The sequence below is a fragment of the Peromyscus maniculatus genome, chromosome 22 (genome assembly GCF_049852395.1).
Source record: "Peromyscus maniculatus bairdii isolate BWxNUB_F1_BW_parent chromosome 22, HU_Pman_BW_mat_3.1, whole genome shotgun sequence".
NCBI lineage: Eukaryota > Metazoa > Chordata > Mammalia > Rodentia > Cricetidae > Peromyscus > Peromyscus maniculatus.
Window position 1 is genome coordinate 30558028 of NC_134873.1, and position 12467 is coordinate 30570494.

At 53.8% G+C, this 12467-nt stretch overlaps 1 protein-coding gene across 21 annotated transcripts in view; it reads right to left on the reverse strand.

Moving 5' to 3' along the window:
• Positions 1-12467, reverse strand: part of Lpin1 (lipin 1) — a 108351-nt gene that overhangs the window by 19168 nt on the left and 76716 nt on the right. For all 21 annotated transcript variants that reach the window (XM_076559855.1, XM_015995510.3, XM_006976593.4 and 18 more), the window contains 5 exons: positions 12081-12271; positions 9569-9662; positions 7680-7749; positions 4624-4716; positions 644-723 (listed from right to left, as the gene is read on the reverse strand). In XM_076559855.1, coding sequence (XP_076415970.1) covers positions 644-723; positions 4624-4716; positions 7680-7749; positions 9569-9662; positions 12081-12271 — 528 coding nt within the window. The remainder of the gene's footprint in view (positions 1-643; positions 724-4623; positions 4717-7679; positions 7750-9568; positions 9663-12080; positions 12272-12467) is intronic.

Sequence of the window (12467 nt, forward strand, 5' to 3'; positions counted from 1 at the left end):
CATCCGCACAGGACACGCTCAACTCCCCGGTCCTCAGTTCTCCCCCACCCCACCCCTCACCCCACCCCCAACTAGTCTTCTACAAAGCAGGCTCTTCCTTGCCAATGGCACCAGTTCCTCCTTCCAACAGAGAGTTCTAGAAATACTACAGTCTAAGGCACAGAGCTGTGGCCAGGAGCCCTGAAACCCAAGCCAGCCTCCCCTATAAATGAACCAGCAAACGGGGAAGCCCTCATCAGCTCGGGAAGAGTCCTGCGTTGACCTCTGACCTTCACACGGGCACTCCCAGGCAAGTATACTTGTGTATGTATGAGCATACCCACACCCAGACAGACAGACAGACACATACCACATGCCAGGACCATGAGAGACACCTAGCTAAGTGGCTCCCTGGGGACTCATACTGACCTCGAACCCTCCCTGTCTGAGAGAAAGGGTGCAGATACTGGAGAGACGGGAAAGACCATCTGAATAAAGTGCTCCCGGTCTCAGTCACCTAGTGACTCCAGGGCCAGCGGGAACCGAGGCCTAAGAAAGGAGCCGCTGACTGACGTCATCAGTGTCCAGTGGGCATGCACAGGACCCCTAATTCAGCCCAACAAAGGGGTGGCATCGTTGCCAGAGGGACACCCCGCCCCCATACCTGGGGGCCAGACCAAGCTGTGAAAGCTGCTCCTCTGTGCCGTGGCCCGTCCCTGGCAGGCACTGCTCAGGCTTGCTTTCCTGGAGGAAAAGGAAGGAAGCCATCAGAGGAGGAGGAAGGAGAAAGGGTGTTCCCAAAGCTTGGGTCCCACCACAGGCTCCCTAAGGTCCAGGGCAGGGCAGCAGAGGCACAGACCCAGGAGGAGGAGGACCCGGACCCAGGAGGCTCTGGGAGGGGCCTGTTTTGGCAGGTGCCCGTTACTTCCCTGCCTAGAAATATCGTAAGATTAAACGGAGAAACATTTTTTGACAGAAACGAGTCTGTTAGTTATCCGTAAGTGTTCCTGGCACCCAACCAAATGCCATTGTCCCTGTCACAGAGGCACATGCTTGAAATGGGGGGTGCCTGGATTCCTGAGGGTTTTCACAATATTTTCTTCTAATTGCCAATAGAAATGTTCGAGAATATTTGCACGCCATATTGTTCTCAGGGAAAACGAGAGAGCACTTCTCTCTTGCAATGCCGCATGATCCTAACGGGAAATGTTCCCGGGGCATCCTGAGAGGGCCTGGTGTGTCTCAGAGAACTCTGGGCCCATGCCCACTGCTCCTGCCTGGGAACCCTAGGAGCAGCCCACTACGGTTCAGAGCTCCGTTTCCCCACTTTTCAGACGGAATGAGGATGCCGATGCACTGGCTGCTGATACACAGTGGGGAGGGGAGAGGAGGGAGAAGGGGGAAGGGAGTGAAGGGAAGGGAAGGGAGGGAGCGAGGGAACAGGACGGACCACTGAGTCAGAAGAGGCCAGAGACCGTGTCAAGGCATGAAGGAGACAGAGAGAAATCACTTTGTGTGTGCCCGTTGCTAGGCATGGTGGCTCACGCCTATCTCGGAGGAAGTTGAGGCAGGAGGACAGCTGCAAGTTCAAGGTAAATAGGGCTCTATACAGAGTCTGTCTCAAGCAGGGGTGGACATAAATCAACGGGACAGTGACGATCCTAAAGGATGAGTGCTGGAAACCCATCGGAACTGTGCCCGCCCTCAGCTGCTGATTAGACACAGGTCTTGCTGTGTAGGTCCTAGCTGGCCCGACACTCACTGTGTGTGTGCCTGGGCTGGCCCCCGATTGTGACAATTCTCCTGCCTTTTACTTCAGGGTTTTTTTTGTTTGTTTGTTTGCTTTGGGGGTCTTGATTGGGGTTTTGTTTGTTTGTTATGATTGTTTGGGGGTTTTTTGTGTTTTGTTTTGTTTTGGAGACAGGACCTCACTATAAAGCCTTGGCTGGTCTTGAACTCATAGAAATGCACCTGCCTCTGACTCCTGAGTACTGGGATTAAAGGCCTATGCCACCATGTCCAGCTGTTGTTTGCTTTTATAAATACAAAAGCAGTTGACATAACCATTCATTTATTATCGACTGAATGATTAAACTATGTGACTTGGGCTACCACAGTCAACAACTTTTCAGTTAATTCAGAAATACAGATCTATCGGAATAGCTGTATTTCCATTCTTTAGAGAAATACTTAATTTCATCAACACTCCTTACTTCACACTGGCATTCTCCTTAATGCTAACTGTTGAGAATCTAGATACCCTACAAATAAGAGGTCTTTGAAATATAATTCTGCCTAAAATTCTAGAACAGTCTGCCCTCTGATAAACAAGCGAGGCAGCCCTTTATGCTGTGAGTCGGCTGCAGGATAGCATCGATAGCATCGGTGTTTGTCCTGACTCGCTCAGACCCTAGGCGGTAACACAGCAGGTGGCAATCCACAGACACGTTAGCAGCATGCCAAGGAACAACCAGATCGGCACACGGTGCTGCAAGGCCCCGCCTCCCTTGGACCTCACGGAATCCGATGCGCCCAGTCATGCTTCTGGTAGTGTGTGCATAGCCTCCTGGTTTTTCAGACCACCTCCGGAAGCAATCGTTCAATAAACACACACCGCCTCCCTACACCAGCTCCACCGCCAACTGAGCTGTTGGTGGTTCCTACTTCACGGAGCTCAGGATGTGCGAAGGTGAGAAATGTTAGCCAAACAGTGAGTGTGCAATTATAAATCCCGACAAAACGCATGAGGGGAAAGGTCATGGCCCAAGAGAGCAGAGCCAGCCGACCAGGTTAATCTGGCATGAAAGGAGGAGCTGAGCTGCTGGTTAATTAAGTGAGGGGATCAAAGGGATCCTAACAGCACTAGGCGGCAGAAACAGCATGTGCAAAGGCCCTGGGGTGGACTCCATTTTGATCAATTATGCTGAAGTGTAGAGGGAAAAACAAGTCAGGACGAGCAAAGGAGGTCAGAGCCAGAACACACAAGTACTGTAGGATGCTGGGGGCCTTGATCATCACCGTAGGAACCCTGGGCAGCCGCTAAAGAGGTTGAGCAGGGGCTGAAGACACGGGGATCTGAGTGAGCTCTCAGCACCCACGTAAAAGCTAGGCACAGTTATGCGGGCCCGTAACTCCAGAGCCGCGGCAGGTGGAGGCAGGGGGCTCCCCAGAGCTCGCTGGCTCAAAGTCTAGTTCCAGGTTCAGTGGGAGACATGGTCTCAGGGAAATAAGGCGAAAAGTAATAAAGCAAGACACCCAATGCCCTCCCCTGGCCTCCTCAAGCATACATGCACACGCATGCGCACATACACACACATGCACATTACCACATGCACACACACACATCAGTAACTACGGAAGTTTTAAGCAAGGGGCAACCTAAACCAGGATCCACCTTAGACAGGCCAATCCAACCACAATACAGAGAACAAGGAGGAGGGGACTACGATGGACTCAATACACAGCCTGACGGAGCCTGGGAGAGGGGAAGGGGGTCTGGAGTGGAGAGGAGCTGAGGGGAAATGTTCAAATAGGGGCAACAGTTACTCTGCAGCCTCACAGGCCTCCATGGATGAGTCTGAGAAGGGCCGTGTCCGGCCCGAGAGGGACGTGGAGCCTTTTCCTACCCACTGCTTCAACAGAGGAAAACCCCAGTGTGCCCTTGGCTCCATGACCCGAAGCCTGCGCTTCGCTGGCTTCAGTGATAAACGGGTGTGGGGTGCAAACGGTCACCTGGCTGGTCTGGTTTGGAAGTAAGAACGGTCATCCTAAAGGCCATGCGTGGATGATCAGGGGAAACCAGAAGGTGAAAGTCAGATACACTGAGGGGCTGGCCGGAGGAGGGGCAGTTAAGAGAGGGGAGAAAAACCAGAACACCGAGGCCACGTGGGGAAAGTGCTCGGGACAGAGGCGGAGAGATGGAGAGAGGCCCAACAAATCAGGGGCTTTCGGAGATCACAAACAAATTCTCATGTATCGACCCGACTCTGCAGAGCCGTGAGCAAAGAGGCTGAGCTGACAGCCGTGGCCAGACTCACTGGTGTTGTCCTCGCCAACATAACGTATTTTAAAACATAGGTTATGTTGGAACCTTCTGTGGTGGTTAACATTGCCGAGGCAACAAGCAGACCTGGGCTAGGTTTTTTAATCCGGCGAGACCCACCCTAAATGCGGGCTGAGGTCCTGGACTGGATACAGAGGAGGAGGCCAGCTGAGCACCAGTCTGCCTCTCTGCCTCCTGTGGACAGAATGTGACCGGCCGCCTCATGTTCCTCTGCCCTTCTCCTCTCCACCGTCATGGACCATGCTCTCTAGCTGGGAGAGCCATTTTTTGTCAGACGCTCTGTCCCAGCAACGAGACATGCACCTAGTACATCTTCTTGTTATTGATAAAGAAACCTCAGCGTGGGAAAACAGCTGGCCCGGGGTCTGCAAGCCAGAGGGCGGCAAAGCCAGGCTCTGTTGGCCCCTCCTCCTCCTCGTCCACCTGCTCTTGGCCCCTTTCCAGTCGGGCCAGCTCACTGAAACCCAGCATTATGGTGTTTATTTCACACACACCAATGGAGGCAAACCTGACCACACAGAACCAAAGGCACTCAGGGCACCTGCCAGGCCACGCCCCACCCCACCCCCACCCCCACTTACCTCCTTGATTGTGGCGTTCCTTCCCCTCCAGGAAAACCACCATCTGCCTCCTTTTTTGGGCATCTTATCCCTCATGATGGATTCCACAGTGGCCTGTTTTAAATGGATGGTAACATAAATAATGGAACAAAAAAAAAAACAAAAAACAACAACTTAGCACACTTGAAACAAAACAAAATGTACTTGCAAATCAAAGGAGACGGAATAAATAAATAATAAATAAACAAAACATAACGCAACATACTGTGGGTGGACTGAAAATTTTAGAAAGGCAAAACCTAATGGCGTCCAAAATCACGTGAAGGTAACTGAGGCACGAAGACTTAAGAAGATGGGAAAAGAACCAACAACAACAAACAGAACACAACACAACAGGGAAGAGAGAGTTGGAGATCATTAGTGGTTAGTAGGTCGGCCGTGGTCGGTTACAATGGCTGACTGGTTAAAACGCTCTCAGTCTCAAATGATTACAAATTAAGACAGGTAAAAAAAAATGATCGCTACGGTACAGGATCCAACGGCTCTAAACAGAAGTCAAAATACGAGGACTTTTTTTTTTAAGTAACTAGAAGTTGCCAAAGCTTAACTTGATTTAAAAAATCAAGAGTTCAAAATAAAATTCATATGGACACCTTGAATACGTCAAAGTTTGATGGGGGGGGAGACTAAATATGAAATAATGATTTTATAAATATTTCCAAAGAACAACGTCTGTCTTAAGGCTATTTTGGGGCCCAGGCAAATGTTATCTCATTTTCCTTCCTCTTTAGACTTTGTAAGTAGCTCTTCCCTCAGCTAGTGAGGAAAGACAATCAATCCTTCAGCCTAACAGGTACAGCTGGTGGACAAACGATTCACAGGTTCAGCCTCAAGTGTGGAATTCCTACTTAAAATCTCCCCGGCTGACACAGAAGACGGACCGAGCCACTAAAATGCAAACCGTGCATACGACGTTCACGGACCGCACGCACGCTCCACAAACCTATTGTCGACTTCCTCCTCCTCCTCCCCTCCAAGTCCATCCACACATAACAAGCCCCAGATGGAGTCTAGGGTTCTTTTGAAGAATCAACCAACAAAAACGGCACAGGAAACCCTCAGAGATGGCATTACAGTAGGTAGGGGCCAGTCCTGCTGGGTGCTTTACATCTACAGCAACCTAAAAACTCAGTGCTGGTTCATGAGCCAACACATCCCCGGAACAGAATCGCAAGTTCAGATGAAGACATGAGCCTAAATGCATAGCTAAATGGAGCCACCAGCACTGGTCACCAAGATGGCCACCTAACCAGGGACACCGGGGCGATCCTGAGGTGATTCTGAACTGTTTGGGACCCTGTAAGTCGAGCACCCGCCTCTCTCCAAGCTGTGGTCCAGAACCAGGCAACAGCGTGTTCAGGGAGACCCTCGGGGGAAGGGGGACCCAGCTCCAGAAACAAAACCCCACTTGGACTGTGCCATTCACGATCACCCCGGGGCTGTGCCAAGAACCGATTCAGAAGTCACACCGGTCACACTTTGGGCGATGAGACATGGAGAATCTGTCTTGACTATGTCAGGAAATGTGTGACGCACAGGCACCCCAAATCATAGAGCATTCACTAAATCCCTAACAGTTAAGCTACTGATTGTGTTCTCCAGCAGAAAGGATCCTGACTCGGTAACCGTCTGGAGCGGGGAGGGAGTTGAGTCCCCAAATCTCACTCAGTTACTCTCAAGATAAATACTGATGGATCCAAGATTGAAAGTAAAAGGAAGGACTGAGAGAAAATGTGGGTTATTTTACAAACGGAGAGGTAAGAGCATCTTAATGTGCCAGCTCTGTATAATACAAACCAAATGCTCCACAGAAAATCACTTCCATGTTAGAGAAACACCGTCAGCAGAGCCCCGACCCCTAAGCCTCCAGCTCACAGCCCTCTGCAGCCTCGCCTGCCCCTCCTCTGTAAGCTCCCCTCTGGTGCAGGCCTCCCTTGAAACCACATCCTGGGCTCTGGATACAAGGAGAACCCGGCAGGGACATAACTAAAATCACCTTACAGAACATGCCTCAGTCCAGTCCACAAACGCGGAAGAGGGTCACCACGTACAAGCTCACCGCCCAAACCAGGGCACACACACAGCCTTCCAGAGGCAAGCCCATCCTAAACAAAGTGAGCCTGCACCCCAGACCTCAGACTCTGGAACCACCTGACCCACGGCAACAGCCGCGGCCACCAGGCCCACATCTGCCCCAAACTCTGCAGCCCGCGAAGGAAGACACAACCTGGACAGACACCAGCCACCCAGGCAAGCCGAGGAGCCGTGCGCTCCATGGCGGGGGTCTGACCGCCTCACTCAGCTCTGCCTTGTAGCCACCCCTGTTCTCACAGGCAGGCGCTGAGCTAGTCACATCCTCACCCCTGCCTCCCCATCATCCTCACCCCTGCCTCCCCCATCCTCACCCCTGCCTCCCCATCCTCACCCCTGCCTCCCCATCATCCTCACCCCTGCCTCCCCATCCTCACCCCTGCCTCCCCATCCTCACCCCTGCCTCCCCCATCCTCACCCCTTCTTCTCCCATCCTCACCCCTGCCTCCCCCATCCTCACCCTTTCCTCTCCCATCCTCACCCCTTCCTCTCCCATCCTCACCCCTGCCTCCCTAACCTCACTCGGCCTCAGGAAACCAGGCACAGGGCTGGCTTCTTAACAACGCCTGCTGACAGTGACGGCTGCTGCATCTGACCCAGTGCCCGCTTCCATCCTTCCATAGCTAAACTTTCTCTCCTCGGCCTCACTTAGTTCTGCACTCTGGGGTCTGCCTGCCACTCTGCGCACTTGTGATCCCGGCCTAGGAGGCGTTGGGAGTGGGATCGTGGGCCTACGACGCCATAATTCTTGAGGCCCGCCCTGGTGAGGAAGGGAAGTGTGATCAGTGTGCGAGAGAGCTCTGAAACACTGACATGGGTCCTCATGAGCGTCAAGACACCGTGGCCTCGGGCTTCTAAAGTCAACCGCGAGTCTCCCAGTAACCTGCCCCTCCTCGGGCCCTTTTCTTAATCGTGTTAGCGCTCACCTTTGGCAGAGGTTTCTGGAAAGCCTGCATCGCCAGAAGTAGAGGAGCTGCTGTTGTCCAATTGTAGTACCTAACAAGATGAGGAGACGCGTCAGAGGAGGGAGGCAGGACAGAGCCTTTCTACCGTCACCTGGAGTGTCGTGGGAAGGCTGGGAACCCCGGTGAGGCCCCTAACAAACTTCCCGGCCCTCCACACGGACCCCGTCCACACACGGACCCCCTCCCAGCCCTCCACACGGACCCCGTCCACACACGGACCCCCTCCCAGCCCTCCACACGGACCCCGTCCACACACGGACCCCGTCCACACACTGACCCCGTCCACACACGGACCCCGTCCACACACTGACCCCCTCCCCAGCCCTCCACACAGACCCCGTCCACACACTGACCCCGTCCACACACGGACCCCGTCCACACACTGACCCCCTCCCCAGCCCTCCACACGGACCCCGTCCACACACTGACCCCGTCCCAGCCCTCCACACGGACCCCGTCCACACACTGACCCCCTCCCCAGCCCTCCACACGGACCCCGTCCACACACTGACCCCGTCCATACACGGGCCCCGTCCACACACTGACCCCCTCCCCAGCCCTCCACACGGACCCCGTCCACACACTGACCCCCTCCCCAGCCCTCCACACGGACCCCGTTCACACACTGACCCCCTCCCCAGCCCTCCACACACTGACCCCGTCCACACACTGACCCCCTCCCCGGCCCTCCACACAGACCCCATCCACACACTGACCCCCTTTCTCCTGTTCACCTCACAGCCATGGTGAAGGGGAAGGGTCACCATCAGACAAGGCAGTAGGGTGAACATATGAACATGCCACTAGCAGCTGGTGACTAGCTGGACAGCAGCCAAGTCCCCCGGGCGGTTCCTGCACCAAGCCATGTCCTACTGAACTTCATGGAAAGGGGACAGATAACTCTGAAACCTCCTAAGTCAATATGTGAAACACTTGCAACTTCCTCGCAGTGGGGAAAGTCAGCCTACAGTCTGCAGGACCCACTGCACGCCACAGACTGAGCTGAGATGGTGATGTCTCTACGCTAAAGAGCAGCTGTGCCTTCAGACCTAGGACCAGATGGGGTTGGAGTCCCACAGTCGGAGCACCATGCTTGACATGGTCAGTGTCAAGTCTGTACAGGCACGTGTCAGAATCCACAGGCAGAATCCAGATCGGTAGATGCGGTGTCTGCCATCGTGAAAGCATAAGAACCCAGTTCCTGATCCCCAGCACCCACACTGGAAAGCCAGGCCTGGTGACACAGACCTATAATCCAGTGCTGCAGAGGTGGAGACAGGAGGATACCTAGAGCTTGCCTGCCTGCCAATTAAACCAAACCAGCAAATTCCAGGTGCAGCGGGACACCCTGTCTCCAAAACTAAGGTAGAAGGCCAGGCAATGTAGGAAACGCCCTTAATCCCAGCCACTAGAGAGGCAGAGACAGGCAGAGCTCAGTGAGTTCGAAACCAACATGTTCTACATAGTTCCAGGACAGCCAGGGCTGCCCAGGAAGACCCCGCCTCGAAAAGCAAAACCAACCCAAACCAAACAACAAAAAGGTAGAGTGATCAAAGACAATGCGGACCTCTGGCTTGCACATGCATATATACACACATGCATACACACCATGTACCCACGCCTCGTATATACACTTACACTGAACACACACACACACACACACACACACACACACACACACACACACGCCACAAGACTCTCAATGATCTCAGTGTAGCAGCTGCATGGGGACATAGGGACACAGAATTTTACAAATAAGAAAAGACAATAATTAGGTTCAACAAGACTTCATTAAGGCTTGACGGAAACACCACGGTTCCACACCAAAAGGGCTGTCAGCAGGAACTTACTTATTTCCAATCTTGACCACGAGATTGGGGTCATCGATGATAGCGGGGTTGTCAGCAAACTGCTGGTACGACACAGCCTGTTCCAAGAACGCATCTGTGGCAGCAGCCGAAGAACAGAGGGGGAAAAACAATCACAAAGTGTCTTTTTTAAAGGAACAGGCCACTTTTCAGCTTGCTCACTCTCATGTGTTTGTCTGAGTGTTTACAAATTGGAGTTCATCAGGCAATCCCGCAAATCCTACAAAATGCACTTATAAGGAGGGAGCTTGAGCTTGGCTTGCTGTTGCTGTTGGGGGTTTTGTTGTTATTTTTTTTTTTCTTTTCTTTCTTCCTTTTTTTTTTTTTTTTGCAGGCTGAGGTGGGGTTGGATTCTCTTAAGACGTCAACAAATGTGGAGGTTGGGAGGGACATGGAGTCTGCATGCAGAAGCAGAGTTATGTTTACCAGGGACACCACCTTGAGTCACTTGTGTTGCTGAGGCCTGAGACAAAAGACTGGACTCAAACCTCAGTGATCTCCCCGCTAGCTAGCATAAGCATGATGCTCATGGCCACTTTCAGGGGGTCCTGAAGATGGGAGAGGACGGCAGTCAGCATCCTGCCCAAAGCGAGGGCCTCATCGGCGTTGGCAGCTGCAACACCAGTTACCGCCATATCTGCACAGTGGGTGGAAGCCAGGCGGGGTAGGGCTGGTGCTGACCACGCTCAGCCTCGTCTTGGAGAGGGCAGCCTCACCCAGCTCAGCGCAGGCCTTCCGGGCAGGAAGGTTGTACGATCAGAAGGCCCAGTCCTCAGCCCCGGACCAGAGATGAGTGTCTCTGGCCAATGACACTGACTTCCCTCAGCTTTCCCACTCAGCTGGGCCATGCACTGGAGCTCACTGACCCCAATCCATACACACGCCTCCCCTGGGGACTCCTGCGGCTCTCAGGAACTGCTGTGGGATGGTCTGTGTGTCAAATGTGTTGCTCTGATTGGTCAATAAATAAAACACTGATTGGCCAGTGGCCAGGCAGGAAGTATAGGCGGGTCTAACAGAGAGGAGAATGGAGAGAACAGGAAGGCGGAGGGAGACACTGCCAGCCGCTGCCGCCATGACAAGCAGCATGTGAAGATGCCGGTAAGCCACGAGCCACATGGCAAGGTATAGATTTATAGAAATGGATTAATTTAAGATGTAAGAACTAGATAGCTAGAAGCCTGAGCCATTAGGCCAAACAGTTTAAATAATATAAGCATCTGTATGTTTATTTTATAAGTGGGCTGTCGGACTGCCAGGGCTTGGAGGGACCCGGAGAGAAAACTCCAGCTACAAGGAACCAAGGCCCAGAAAACAGCAGACCAAGAGGTGACCCCTGTCAGGGAGAAAAGTGTCCCTTGGCCTCCACAGGAACCCTCAGAACCCTAATGGAGGCCCAAAGTACTCTCTGGAGCCTCCAGCCACATCTGATGACTCAGGACCTCGGAATTCCCACCACCACCCCACTGTGCACATCCAGGGAGGGAATGTCCATAAGTTACCAGCCCCCCAACTCCTCTAGTGGTGAGGGAGCAAGCCGCCCATCACAGCTCAGGAACATAACAGACCCAGTGCTCAGAGCTGTGGTCTACGAGATACCAAGGATAAAAGGAACGAGCCGCCAGAAAGGGCTGGTGACACCCAGGCTGGACTAAGAGGACCCAGTCTGTGCATAAGGATCTGCAAAGCCTAGCAGGGACTTCACAATGGTCACTGGAGCAGGAAGAGGAAGAAGTGTGGTCACTGAGAGCATGACCACCCCCGTGCTGGAAACAGAAACGGCTGTGGTGGAGGGGGAGACGGGGACGGAGGGGAATTAGGTCCGGTTCAAGAATTCAACAGCCAATAGCTGCTGCTGCACCAGCGGGGGATCTGAGGCGCGACTCACATGGACCCGTCACAAGATATTCACTCGGCTGTCACTTTCCAGTACGGCCCGTGGGATGCGTAAGTCACCAAGGCCTACCAGCATGGCAGCTTCTGGAACCCAGTGGGGAAACATTTCCAGAATCCCCCAAACTGACTCAACCTGCCTTCCCTCCTCTACAAGCCCTAGATTTCACACACACACACACACACACACACACCCAACGCTCTGTTACAGGAAGACTGATGTGCCTAGTCCCACCCCCACCCCCACCCTCTATTTCCACCTCCCCCCAACCCCTGCCCGGGGTCCCACCCCACTCCCCACACCCGCAGGTTCACCGTGAACATTTTTCAGGGCCGGCCCTGGGCACAGGGGACACTCGGCTGTGCTCAGCGATCGCCTCTGAGGATAAGTGCCCCCAACAGCCCTCTTGCTGCCCTGAAGTCCCTCACATCCTGTCCTTGCACTCTGAGGACAGCCAACCGCAACAGTGAACCTCTGCTGCGCTCTCAGCCTCCACAAACAGCAGCTAGAGAGAGGACTGACTGATCCCAAGAAGCCTCAGCCCCCCACCCCTTCCCGACCAGCGGCCACTAGCGGGTGCTGTCCCGTACAGCCTCGTACCTTTGGTGATGTCCCGGTGGTCACTGAGGCCACCGCAGAGGGAGATGGCTATGGAGGGCAGGTCCCTCAGGCCATCCGAGGTGCTCTCCACACCACTGTCGACGCCCGAACTGCCCACGGACTGTGGGGACTGGTTGGCCGACCTGGCTCCATTGTCGCAGGCTTGTTTGGGGAGCCCCGCAGGATCGCCGCTGAAAGGAGGGGAGAGAGAAGCTGCCCTGAGCACCCTGCCGGCCTCACCCCTACTAGTCTATCAAATTACCCTCCGGAAAAGCCGCACCACCTCAGAGAAGCAATTCTGTCACCTCAGGGCAGCTTCGCCATCCAAACATCGGACGGCAAAGTCAAACGAGCCACCTCAGGGGGGCCTGACACAGTCTCCAAACC